Consider the following 14,463-nt stretch of genomic DNA (forward strand, 5'->3'; position numbering starts at 1 on the left):
AGTAAAGCTGAATGAGTGAAGCTGGACTGAGCAAAGAATTTAGTGCTTCTGTGCCAAACTGCAATGAGACGGTTTTTGGCCCAATACGTGAACTCTCAGCATTAACAAACATACACCTGCAAATACTACTGTCTCCGGTCTGACAGCACGTTTCATTTTATGAACAGCGCCATTCTACTGCTTCTTTTTGCTGCATTTTTCAAATGTTGCAACAGTAACAGAAATGACAGAAGAATGATTACATTAAAAAAGTGACCAATATATTTGCAAAGAATAGTCATTACATTACATCCTGGGTCATCACTGGTCATGAGACCCAAATAACAAGAGAGTGGGCGTGACATAAGTACACGGTGCCAATCTACTGGTGGGTCTCTAAGCCACCCAGTCCGTCCGGCAACAACCAGATGTCCTTGCGGGGCTCTGAAGCCTACCCTTGAACCAAAAGGCATGAGACGGGACACACCCTGGACAGGACACCAATCCATCACAGGGCAACCACACACATGCTCTCATTCACTCCTACATGAACACACAAAGGGCAATTTACAGTCACCGTTTCATCTGAAACACACGTCTTTACACTACAAGAGGAAACCAGAGCACCAGAAGGAAACCCACACAAACATGAGGAGAACATGCAAACTCCACATAGGCTGAGCCAGATTCAAAGACATATCCAAATCCACAGTAAAGAAAGTGTGAGGCACCGGTGCTGCCCATTCTGCAGCCCTGCTGCAACATCATTAAAGTCATTAGAAATAAATAGCAGCATCTAAACAACAAACCTATTCCTAAAAACTTTGTAACAATAGGACTACAGTGAAAAAAAAGATGGTACACCACCAACAATTTCTGAAAAATGTTCCTACACCACTGGCCTTGGGGACACGTATCATGTGTAATAATATGATATTTGAGCACTGGTCCAACAGTTGTTTCTCTCTGGGACCAGTAGTATATGGATGAAGATCTGAGGCTAATCCATTAGCTCCTAAACGGTTTTGTCCTGGCATCTGGGGTTTCAGATTGATTGGTCACCACAGGAAGCAAAGTTTAACAGCTCAGGGGCTGACCAATATCGTCAGGAGCAATCGGGCTATAAATGGTTTAGTTCAGAAGGTGGGAGTGCCAGGCACCCTATCAATCAGCCTTTAAACATTTGATCAAGTGGACAACCGAGAGCAAGGCAAGATTCTTTACACAGAGTAGATACTGAAACAGATTCAGCATTTGATTCAATAAAATGGGCTAGCCATGGTGACGATTATTAATGTGTCGCAGCATCTTCAGAAATGTTGATTACTGTAAAAGAGTGTTACCGACAGAGCCACACATTTTCCATGTCTGCAGCAGCACAGCACTGTGCCACCCAGCTATTTGTCAAAGCCAGAGGGACCTCAGGGGGTCCAAAAAAAGCAGAGCATCAGCGCTGTGGGACCTTCACCCCTTCAGGCCCACACACACACACACACACACACACACACACACACACTAGCACACATGCCCAGGCAAACACTCATGAGCTAGCACTCACGTTGCAGTCCAGCAGGTCCATGCTATCCAGGCTCTTGCTGCGGTGGATCCTGCCTTTGATCCGGCGCAATGAGGGCTTGCCCTGGCTGGCGCTCACCGATGAGGCGCCAGTGGTGGAGGTGTCCGAGCTGGGGGTAACCCTGTACCATGGAGGACAAACATTCAGGAGCTATGGTGGTGATGACAACCAAAATGCTCGCAAGCTTTGCAACTTTATGAGGAAAACACTGCTTTTTCCCCTTCCTTTTAAATGACACCCTTCATGGATATATTGTGTGTTCAGTGGATGTAAGCAGGACAGAGATGGAGAGAAAATGTACAAATGATGAGCCTTGTCAATGATATCCACTCTGTTCTTTTTCTCTGCCAGTTATTCAGCCCTATATCATTATAGACACATTATAGTCCTTTTCTCATCTACACGTAGGCTGCGGTGGAGTCTACTTTAAAGTGAGAAGATGATTCTACCTACAATGTCTGAGCGGCAATGCATCGGTACAACGCAGCCATTTCACAATTTGCAAATCTAATGTTCTACTCAAACATACGAGAACTACAGCAAATGCTTTTAACTTGCAAGTCTGATTCGTTGCTGTGCCGATTCAAACGTCTGTTTATGCTGTTAATTTTATGCGTATCGCAATGGACCTTCTGCAGAACTTTTTAGCCCTAATACAATAATAGCAATTGTCCAGTGTCTATAAAAATACAAAACTACGTATCTCAAAACAAAAAACAAAATTCCATACTCAGGATAAAACTCTACAACATTCTGGCACTTTGAGACAGGAAATATGAACAAAGGCAGATAAAGAAATGGACATGCCCAGAAGAACAAAAAATTCACTCGGCCTTCTGGGAATATCTCACTCGAGCGAATCTGTGTCCAGCCTAGGAAAGTGGGGAACCTGCTGCAGTGTTCACTAGCTCTCTCTCCCAGGAATGTGGCGCAGGTTACAACAAGCTGCTGTCCACTCCGAGCCCGGAACGCTACATCGCATGCGGAAAAGCGTCCATCGCTCAGTGTGCGCGACAGAATCCCCGAGACTCACAAGAGTGGAGAAAAGGGGGTTGCCTTCACATTGTAGGCTGCAGATTAGGATGCCTTCCAGGCCTTCTAATAGATCTTTAAGAACTGAATGCTGGCTTAAGAGCATCCTCCAGCTCTGAGCTTGGATGGGAGTTGATTGTGGTGTACAAAAATGTGAGTGCAGCTCTGCACGCTAGGCATACTTACAATACTTTCTTAATCTGTGTGGGTGCAAATTGATATTTGAATCATCAGAGAACACATCATTTCTGTGGAAATATCATATTTGGAAAGAGAAAACACAAATTCTTATTGATCAGTCTATAGCATCTCTTCTGTTCCAGTGCTACAATGGAGACAATGGAGTTTGTTGAATACAATTGAAAATAAAAATATAGATAGCACAGAGTTCAGTGAAGGACAATGGTTGTCCATTAGAACATGATGAAAGTTACCATAAGTCCCAGTTATAAAGAGATTGTCCCTGTATGGCAGCATGCTGACACCATGGCTGGAGATGAATGCGCCTTTAATTCCTGGGAAGGCAATACTTCTCTTGAGGTTTTCATTACTATTTTGTTACATAGCCAAGACTTTTTTCTAAAAGTACTCACAATTTTAACCATTTTAGGACTCTACCTAAAACAACCGCCAGCAATTTTCTTAGTTACAATTTGACGCCCTGCCGTCCCTCCAGCATGTTCCACGTCACGCGGTGTCACCAACAGACAACGTTCCGGTTTCGTTCTGTGAGGCTTTCGCTAACGCCAGCCTCAGAGTCGTAGAGCACTGCATTCTGTTCACCACAGGGTGCGCAAGCTATGACTGCTTCCTGCCGCAAGCAAAATCTGGTGAGCAGTCGGACATGCGCAGATGAGAGAAAAATAGGGCGGCGTAGTGCTGAAGGCTCCTCCGACTTGCCCAGGTGTCGTGAGTTTATGACATTCTAAGAGCAGCCATAGACACGCAGTCGTTCAGCTTCAATGTACTTTCAGTTACAATGCTGCTGAGGAAGACAGAAACTGGACCCAGCAAAGTCCAAGAAGGTGAAGTCAGTTCACAGCTTCATTCCCGAGCTCCAGTCCAACTCTCTGACATGGGCACGCTCTCGGCACGGCAGCAGACGGCTGCCCGGGAGCGCTGATTGGGAAGGATAGGGCCTTGGGGGGGCAGACAGATTTGACAGATGGATCGGATTGACAGATTATCCGTGCAGACACGTATCAACCATGACACGGAATCCGTCAGCTCAAAACGTCAACTTCTGAAGAGACGCAGTTTAGGCCTTCAATCCAAAAACAGTGTCAGAATCATATACGGCACTTTGAAGTCATGGACAAACAATCAATGAAGATGAAGGGGAATGAAGGAGAAGTCGGTGCTGCGGTGGATGACAGGGTTGCCGCATTAAGACTGGTAATGGACTGCAAAGTTTATTAACCCAGGTTAACACTAATCCCCGACTACGGGTAAAGGAGTGACAGACTGTTTTGGTAAATACTGCTGTGAGCAGAACATCTGCTCAGCATCTGGGAGGGCTGAGAGCCCATCTACAGGCTTTGCACTGGGCCCTCCATCCTCGTCTCCCAGGGTGGGAGTCGCTGTTGTACTCTTGAGAAACGTACTTAACTGACCTTGCGTCAAAAAATTTCCATTTGTGTAAATGGGTGTAACCATAAAAATTTGAAACGAAGTGGGTCACTTTGGATAAATGCATTTGCTCGGCAACTAAATAGTCGTGGTTTTCTGTCTTAATGACCATGATAGGTGATTCCATCTCGACTGCGTCCTGCGGGTCTGCAAAACAGTCACGAGTCATTCTGCACCACTTGCAGCATTTGAAATAAATAAGATTAATGTAACTCTTTATTTCATCTTGAGATTTTTGCCCTGGGGAAAGAAGTTAAATATGTACTGTGGTTATTATTTGTGCACTAAGATGGAAATAAGATTTTTGACAGCAAAATGTTTCATGAAACACATGAAACTAATTCTCACAGAATGAAAACCAAAACACATGTTTCCGATAATATCTGGTTAAGTGGATTTAGCTGATGGATTCATATCTCTGCGAGATCAGTCCGTTCAACAGTGCGCTGGATTTGCTTTAGCGCTGGTGCCAAACGCACATTTTGGGGTGGTGGTGGTGAGAGTGACATTATCTGGAAGGCAGCTAACAGACCACACCAGGATTTTGCACATTTTGAACAAATCCTCAAGCATGGACAGTGATGTGTGGAGAGAGAGAAAATCTGCCTATTTAAATTTATCACAAGAGCTAAATTGTGCTCAGGGGGCCACTGAGTCTCTTCCAGCTCCCATTCATTCATTCTTCTTCTTCTTACTGTCCATTTGTTTATGTGAAGCTTTTCTCCAACGCCGCTTGCGATGTTATGGTTGTGGACTAAGCTGCTTTAAATTCTTTACCCATTTATACAGCTGGGTAATTTATGTTGGAGCAATTCAGTTGGCACCTTGATCAAGGGTGTCACTGCAGGAGATTTAAACACAGGTCCTGCTTCAGTTCCTCAGTTCCTTCTTCCGACTAGACACCTCAGTCTCAGACCTTGTCTTTTGGGTCCGGTGGTCTGTAAAGGAAACTTCCTGCCATTTACCTCTCTCAGCTGTGAACTGCATCCTTGCCATCATCAGTGTGTCTCCTGACGTCTGACACGGACCTAAGAGGAGCCGTGGGAACCTACTGACCAAACCGATGCCTGATTATAAATGCACTCAGAGGCAAAGCAGCAAAATGAGGAGGTCTGACAACATGACCAGTGCGTAACCTGTTCTCTTTAGTCCTATAAGCCATGGGAGAAGACTGCAAAAGCAGCAGAATGAAAATATGTGCCATTTTAGTGCACACATCAACCTGAGAAATGTACCGCTGTCTGTGTACCTACTGCGAGTCCTCTCGTGGGCAACAACGATTTGGTGGCAACCCTGCACGGGACTCACAGGTACTTGTACTTTTGCTGAGATGCGCGTTGCTTTGGACGAAAGCATCTGCTAAATGAATAAATGTAAATGTAAATGTCATTGAATCCATGGATAACTACACTAACCAAGGTGACGAAATCTGTGTGATCACACACTCACAATCACCTTTTTCAATTCTTCACGCCTCTGAGTTTGTAAGTGAGGTTTGGAGCGCTGATTTAAAAATTCTCACCCACTGAAAACAATTTAACTGCTGCGAGTTCAACTGAAGGAACAGGGATGAAGAGCAAGGCAGCATCCTTTCACTCGAAATTTCTTCACGACATCAGAGTAAAGAATCTTATTTTTCAGCCTTTTCCTCTTGCTGGGTTTCACTCGATCAGTTTAAAAATCAGCATCGAAATGTGCCAGAACCCTCTGTGCATGCTGAGGCAGCACGTTGCGGTCTTTCCCGGAGTGCCCCCCTTTCATGAACCAAAGTGAGTAGTTTATTATGCGTCGCTCCCATGTCACTTACGAGGATGAGAAAAAACAAAGATACGCAGATGAGGATGACAGAGTCAGCGCGTGCTCCTCGTCGTTGATCGGCCATAGGGTTCCTTCCTGACACTGAAGTCTGTCAACACCGTAATCCAGCTATCCACGTCACATCTTCTTGCTGCACGTCTCTAATTTAGCGGCCGCCGTGAAGCTCCGACCGAAGCCACAGAAGGAAAAATGTCTGAACGGGACAAGGAATGGCAACACGGGGCTGTGCGCTTCCCTCCGAACACTGCAGAAAGGCAGATTCTTCATCAGCACTGCCCTGTCGTTCGTCGGTATCACCATTTTCTCTCTTGGGAGTCTTACTGCTGACAGCGTAAACAAGACAGGGATCAACATCCCTGTCACATGTTTCTTGCAAACAAACAGCCCAGAAGAATGGGCAGGTGAATGTAACACCATCACAGGTTCATGGCAAAAACTGACATTCACGCTGATCTGACGCAAGCAAATACAACGGGCCAGCCGTCATTTCATACGCCTCTTCGCTGCATGGGAGCAGTGGGTGTAGAGTTTGCAACCTTGTGTACTTCATCATTCATGGCAACATATCCTACAAAACTTTTATTCATATGTATTTTATCTTATGAAGGGAATACGAGCCTATGGCAGCAATAGTTAATTCTGTTTGCACGAACATATTTAATTATGAACCACTTTCAATACATACTACTTGAGGAGAGAGAATTTCTGCTTTATTTACAGACGTGATACGTACTGATCTTAAGTATTCAAATATGTAATAGAAACGCTAACAAGAAGGTCACTGATAGTCAGACTATTTCATACTTTTCCCAAACAGGTCTAACTTTTCTTGTGCATGTTATCTTGGGGCCAGATTAGTCTCCCTCGACACCGAAACTGAAACACAGCGACAAATGCGTCTAAACGGGCTCGCATAAAACGCACGCACGCATACGCGGAGACGTGTGCGCGCCTTGGCACGAGAAGCCGTCAACAGCATAGCGGCCAACCTCCCGATTAGTAGAATTAAAGCAATGAGAGCGAGAAGCAGAAGCAGGAGAAAAGGGGCGTCGGGGGGCTCCCACGGTCACAGCTCTCCGCAAGAAAGCCTGTCACGCATACACACATGCACGCGCGTAGGCGCACGCTGAGTGAGGCTCCCTTCCTCAACACAAAGGAGGCTAACGGGCTAATTCTGCGGATGGAGCAGGAGCACAATGGCTGAGCGCTTCCTCCTCCCCGCTCCCGCTCGCAGACAACAGTGACACGGCGGCCCCGCTGACGCTCTTCCCCACCCCTCCGCTCTCGGCACGGTCGCCCACCCTGACGTTCCCACTCACCACATCCGTCTCTTGGGGGGAAGGCAGTGCTCCTTGTTGGACGCAGTCACTCCCAGGGCCATCTGCATGACAGTGATGTATTTTTGGTATTTCATGGTGCGTCGCTCTGCCCGCTAGCCGCGAATCCACGCCACGAACCGGCACAGGTGACCGCGCAAGTCTCTACTCCCTGGCATCCGCCCGCGCTGCGTCTCCCTCGCTCAGCATCGCAACGCCATTTCCAGCCCTGAGGAACTGACGGGGGGGAAGGCTCTCCCCGAGGAGCTCAACAAAAGGCACCACGCTGCCGTTGCCCATGTCTGCGCTGACCCTCTAATCCCATTAGCGCTCAGAATAGATGGCTAATCCGTTCGGTTTCAGTCAGGACCAGAACATCGTTTTGTTTCCCCACCCCGACACGGCACTTTGGAGGCCCCCCCCCCAACCAAAAACAAAAAAAAAAAAAAAACTCTCACCAAATACTGCAGCACCCAAATGTCTGTGTGTAAGGCAGGAGAGAGATAAAGAGCAAGAGAGAGGGAGAGAGGGAGAGCGAGAGTGAGAGAGCGAGAGATGGAGAGTGAGAGGCCATAGTAGAGAAAGAGAGAGAGAGAGAGGAGGGGAGAGAGAGTGAAAAAGACAGAAAGGGTTATGACACTGAGTAATGAGCAAACTAAAGCGATTTTTCACCAAGCTGTGTGAGTAAGACTTACAGGAAAGCATGAGTTGTTGACAAGCCTGCATCCCTCCCACATATAATGTTAATCAACTGACAGGTGATCACAATGCTTCAGGACCGAGGGAGGGAGGGAGTGATGGGGACCAGAGCTTGAAGAGACATTCAGGAAATTGGTTTGAAAAAAGCTAACTGGTGACAGCAACATGCGTGCCAAAGTTTAAGACATCCAATAGCAGACACAATTCACATCGCACAAGAAACATACTGAAAATGGACTGTCAAACTGGCACCCAAAGTTGAACAAAATAAATTGAACAAACTATGGCGGGAGTCAAGTTCGCGCGTGCAATCTATACATGAATGCCGATCCACATTCACACTCCACATTTGGTCGTTTCGTCAGTACTGATGCAGAAACTGAATTATTACACCTTCAGTTCATGTACAGAGAAAAATCATAACGCATATATGCATAACTAAACAAAACATATGTGAAGTCATTTTTGTAGTATAACCTTTGTGTGAAAACATAACATAAAATAGCTGAACAACTTAAAATAAGAATCTGACAAATATGGCCAATTTCGGTAGACAACAGACAAGTGTGGCACAGGACCTGTTCTTCATGAAACAGACTGTTAAACAGACAGGGTAACCATAAAGAGGAATAAAAACAGGAAATGTATGCATGCACAGGGGGTGCGGTGGCGCAGTGGGTTGGACCGGGTCCTGCTCTCCGGTGGGTCTGGGGTTCGAGTCTTGCTTGGGGTGCCATGCGATGGACTGGCGTCCCGTCCTGGGTGTGCGCGTGTGTGTGTCCAGCCTTACGCCCTGTGTTGCCAGGTTAGGCTCTGGCTCCCCGCGACCCCATATGGGACGAGCGGTTCAGATGATGATGAACGGAATAATGATTATGAAGAGCACACTGGGTGTAAAGGAGTTGCATGCTCTTGGGTATGTAAAACGTATGAATAAATATTTTCTCTCGCACACAGTTGTTGTTGATGCCATCGAGTCAAACCTGACCCATATCAACCACCCGCATGTTTTTTGCGGCAAGGGAGAACAGAAGGCACTCGTTTAGGATGAGTAAAATTAAAGGGCCCAGGTAATGGCACGAGAGCAACATCCGCTCAGCAGAATCCCTTCAGGAGGACTTCAGGGACAGGACAATACAACTGCAAGGATAAAAGCAGGAACCATCATTTTCTGCCACTCAGCCACTACGCCGTATTGATTCAAATGAACAAAAAACAAAATGTGTTTGTCAAACTTCCACTGAAGTCTGAAATAACAAATTCGCCGATATTTGATCAGCCTGAACACAGAGATTTCCCCCGGGGAGTAGCAACAACCCTAATGTGTTGATTATCCCTGCCATAAATTACATCAGCCACGGGCTGCATGTCGTCATTAATCACACGGCCTGCTGCAGCCAGATTAACTCTGTAGCCTTGGAGCAAAATCTCTGAGAGACTCAAAAACATAGATGCATGGAGCCATACCTATGAATAGCTCCAAACGAAACACGTGCACGTCCCTGTTCGCCTACCCACACACATATGTATATACTACAAACACACACACAAATCACTACACTTGCATATGAAGTGTACATGGAGACCTAAATGAAGACATGCACCACAGGAACACACAGCCCAAAACAGAGTACGCCTGGAGTGCACCCCATCCACCCCTCTGACACCCTCAGAAAGACGTGTTAGGAAGGGCCCGTGAGTTTTAACATGGTGTCATTGAGTCAGCTAGCCTGGCCTGTCCTGTCATCCAGTTAGAACTTCTTCTTTAAGACCCCTCTGAGATGCAGCCGCTCCAAAGCTTCTGCACTTTGTCACATAAAGTCCCTGTTTTCCCATCATGAGCAACATTCATGTGCAGATGTACCAGGTAATGTGTTACACGTTCATCTCAGCGCAGCCATAGGCGACAGCTTCCATCCTGTTTGCTTTGCTCAGGGCTTCATCTGTGGTGCTGTTCCGGTGTCAGTCTAACAAGAAAAAGACCGGACAGGTCTTCGAGCCCTGCGGGAAGCTGGGAAAGCGATGCTTGGATGGCTGCCCCGTGAGCGACTGCAACAGCGAATGCGGCAGCGGCTGCGTAATTTACGGCTCCGCCCCCAGCTGTAGAAAAAGGAGAGGCAAAGCAGAAGCCGTCGTGTCGCAGTTAGGAGCCACATTCTCCTTCTGTTGTCCCCGTTCCTCTTTCAGAAGCACTAACTAGGTTCCCTGCTTTAGCAGAGTGGTAAAACAACTGCACTTTTTTTACCAAAAGAATGGATGCACAAACCCCATGAGGGAAACTGCTGCTGTACCTTAGAGATTCACGGCCGCATCCACGTGAAACATTTAATGGTAGAGATACTGACATCTAAAAAAAATTTCTAAGACGCAATAAGTTCAAAAAGAAATGAGTACGCTGAGCATTCACATAAGTGACAGTTGATATGGAGATCAAAATCAAATTCTTGATTTTGGCAAGAATTGCTAGGGACCGAATCCCGTTTGCAGGGAGCGTATCTATAAGAAGCCTCCTTCCGAAACCATACAGGACAGAGCAGAGCTGATTTCTCTTTCGAACATTTACCCTTCCGTTTCTCTCCGTTCAAAGGCACCATTAAGAGCCAAACTCATTTGCCTGAGTATGAGGAAATTTGCAAATTCTATCCATCTCACATTACGAGCAAAATACAAAATGAGAACGGAGAGGAAAGGAACTGCGTCCCTGTACTAGCATGGCAGCTCCATCCTCGGCTGAATTCACAAGCGCGTGACAAAAGGACCATTTCTCCTGAGCTGGGCAGCAAATAACGGAGAAGAGGCCTTCAGATGTTCTTCGCATTCGGCAGTAATGAAGTTTGAGTCCCGAACAAGAGCTCAAAGAAGCGTCAGGACCATTCAGCGTAACGTTTGGTCTAATGTGTAATGTCAAAATCTAGGCTATGCGCAAGATGCAATAAACTGATCTCCAAATAAAGAAACATCTCTTCAGCCTCAGTCTTAGCAACTTAACCCTTTGTTTCATTGCATGTGTTTATACATCTGGAATGTGCTGTGCAGTGATAGCACAGCAGCTCTCAGTGGGAGGAAGGGTGAGAAAGAGAGCGGGGGGACCTGCTGCACCACACCAACCCTAGAGGTTCCGCAAAGGTCAGCCAACACATTACGTACAACCTTAACTACAACATTAACTACTACTTTTATGACAATCTTAGATGTAATTGCTCATATATAATACATATTATTTTTAATTCAGGCTTTATTTAGGTAAATTTCCTGCATTCTGCAGTACGTTGATTCATGTGGACATTTATTCCAGTGTTACAATCTTACAAGACTGCAAGGATGCCAGTTCTTAAAGAGAGCCACACATGACATTCTGAGGACTAGGGGAGCACAACTCACAGCGTGTGCTGCAGTGCAGAGGTGTGAAATTTTCAATAATTACTCTTATATAAGCGCTACAATGATTATTCTGCATGCGGATCTTTTGCTGGTTACAAGTTATGTGAGAAATTACAATTTAAACACCTTTTTATGCATATATCAAACATGCTGTTCCTAAACACAAAGATTAAATTTCTGAGATGTTTCCTTTACATTAATTAATGTAGCTGACACTTTTCAACAAAGCACCTCACAGTATCAAGCTACTTAGAATTATTTACCCATTTATACATCTGGGGATTTTTTTTTTTTTTACTGGAGCAATTTTAAAGTAAGTACTTTGCTCAAGGGTATTACAGCTGGAGGTGACATCTGAACCTGCAACCTTGGGGTCTAAAGGCAACAGCACTAACCACTGTGCTACTAGCTGCCCCCTTCCTGTACTTGAAAAGGTTTCGAATTAGAAATGCATAAAATGGAGCTAAAGAGCCACTATAGAGTGAAATACACACACACACACACATTTTCAGAACCGCTTGTCCCATATGGGGTCACGGGGAACCGGAGCCTACCCGGCAACACAGGGCGTAAGGCTGGAGGGGGAGGGGACACACCCAGGACGGGACGCCAGTCCGTCGCAAGGCACCCCAAGCGGGACTTGAACCCCAGACCCACTGGAGAGCAGGACTGTGGTCCAACCCACTGCGCCACCGCACCCCCCTAGAGTGAAATAGATAAAGCAAAAACGTACCATACAAACACTCACACACAAGCAGACACATACCCAGAGCACATGGAGCACAGAATGCAAACGCTTGCACACACAGAAAAGTGAAGTCAGGCTTTGGAGTCACTGGTTGCTTGGCTTATATGGTGACAAAAATGCAGCAAATAAAGTCACTTACATCGTCTGCATATCGGTGATCATAGGCGCTTTCATCGGCTCCGTCGGTCCAGCGCTGACTTCTCCCTGGAGACAAAGGTCATACTGTGCTTTCCTCACCCCGTGAGCTGTGCTAGACATCAGCAGGTAGGTCGCCTTGAGTGATGAGCACATGCAGTCCACACACAATCCTCAATGGTCCTGAGTAATCACCAATGTGTCCACCGGTCCAGTACAGTACTCATGTCAGAGCCAGAAAATATTCAAAGCCACATATTCCACTCACATTTCTGTATGTCCTTCCTGGGCAATGTTCATCCTGCTGCCCCTGCATCCATGCTGCTTTTCCCTGTGTGTGTGAATTTATGTCTGAGTACATGTCTTAACCGCACTCTTGTCTCCCACCCTTTGGCACGGCAGTTGGGGGCTGCTGTCTACAATCCGACCTCGCCGTCAGACAGTAAACCAGCTCGTCTTTAACGGTCTGGGGAGCAATCTAACCCCCACCGTCCCCCTTCTTGGCAGGATGGTGGGGAGGTTCCGTTCCAGCCGACGTGCCCCCGGGGGCCCGAGTCCACTCTGCCTTGGCCCGTCAGTGACGACACGCTGTAGACAAACACCGACAGAAAGGCCCCGCTTCACGATGGCCACAAAAACAAGCACCTCCACCGAAGACGTCTCCTTTTTCTAACGCGCTGAAGCAGCTGCCCTCCCGTATTTCTGCTTCCCTCTAAAAAGAGAAACAGGGCCTGTAGCAATAACACTCACGTTCCTGACCATTCCGCAACTGAATTTGAACACCGCTGCACTGCACGTGGACTCACACTGAAGCAATAGCTGGTTTCCTAACCACCTCCCGTTGTCTAAGTGCAAGTCCGCTAACATAAGCAGCTCACGCACGCTGCGGCGGCAAAGCCAGGACCATCACGGGAGGTTATGCGTTAATTCTTTAACATTTACGAGTAGTTCATTGCGGAGACGACAGGATGGCAGCGATGACCTTTGGGCAGCAAGTGGCACCGCATGGCTCAAACAGGGATCTTTGACTGATGCGAGGCCCATATCTCCAGCAAGAAAATAACAGAAAAGATATGGGAAAATGTGAGGAAAATTAAAATCTGAAAGGAGAAGAGGACACAGAGGAACATCTCCCACATACTACACATGCTATTGTGCCCTAAAATCCAAGTATGTGCAATGTATGGAGAACAGTTAATGTGAAAAAAGAAGCAGAAAGCTGAGAGTATGAAAAAGCATAGCGAAAGGGGACAACCAAGGCCTGGAGCAGGACAGAGGAAGGAGAAAAGGCTTCACAAGCACTGTGACATTCGAAGATACAAGAGTCTCTTCAGTGTAACACGGGTGTAACTCACCTAGCAGGACACTTATTACCTTGGCATATGCATACCTCTATAGTCACAAAACAAACACACTGTCGCTCTTTCATATACTGAATGGCAAATGATATTTTTTGGCTGTTTTAGCACCTCTGAATTTTATTTCCACATCAGCTGTTTCAGTTGCCAGTGTAATGTGAAGAGAAGAAATATCTTTGAATATCAGACTGCTTCAGCCAATGGGAACAGAATCAACCAATCAGTTACGCAATAACGATGTTCCAGACTTTGAACAAGGAGAGATCATTTGTTTGATGAGTTCGCTTTGAGGCAAAGGAACTTGACAGTTCGGAAATGTATGCTTTACATTGAAAATGGGCGAACAGGTCTGATATCACAATGTAGCTGTGCACCGACATGGAAATGCTACGAACTGTGATGGCCATGGGCTAAGATACAATCTGAGGAATCTGAATGGCGGGGATCAGACTCCAACATGACACATGTCACTTTCTGTCACAGCTAACACCGGAAGAAAAGGATCAACGGAAGCAGGAAGTACTGCAGGGCTGCGACAAGGTGCTTTTATGAAGCTTGCATTTGCATGTAATCCGTTTATGAAATTTTGCATTTTCTGATGCTTCTTCTCACTTATGCTGTTCGTCAGTGTCGGTTCTTGGCGATGACAGTGTCTCTGCAAACTTCCGTCCTCCACTTGCGTCCTTAATGTCCAAAGGGGTGTGTCGATTGCTTTGATCGAGACTTTTCACTTATATGTATACTTAGCGCTGAAGTTATTTAGTGAACAAGGCTTAGTGAAAAACCAAGGGA

The 14,463-nt window shown here is 46.3% G+C and overlaps 1 protein-coding gene across 1 annotated transcript in view; it reads right to left on the reverse strand.

Annotated features, from left to right (window-relative positions):
• LOC108931159 (tight junction protein ZO-1-like) overlaps positions 1 to 7,777 on the reverse strand; it is a 75,621-nt gene extending 67,844 nt beyond the window's left edge. The window contains exons 1-2 of the mRNA XM_018746773.2: positions 7,354 to 7,777; positions 1,538 to 1,676 (exon numbers count right to left, since the gene is read on the reverse strand). Of these exons, the coding sequence (XP_018602289.1) occupies positions 1,538 to 1,676; positions 7,354 to 7,448 (234 nt within the window). The 5' untranslated portion in view covers positions 7,449 to 7,777. The remainder of the gene's footprint in view (positions 1 to 1,537; positions 1,677 to 7,353) is intronic.
• Positions 7,778 to 14,463: the final 6,686 nt, after the last annotated feature.

Source organism: Scleropages formosus, chromosome 7, assembly GCF_900964775.1.
Source record: "Scleropages formosus chromosome 7, fSclFor1.1, whole genome shotgun sequence".
NCBI lineage: Eukaryota > Metazoa > Chordata > Actinopteri > Osteoglossiformes > Osteoglossidae > Scleropages > Scleropages formosus.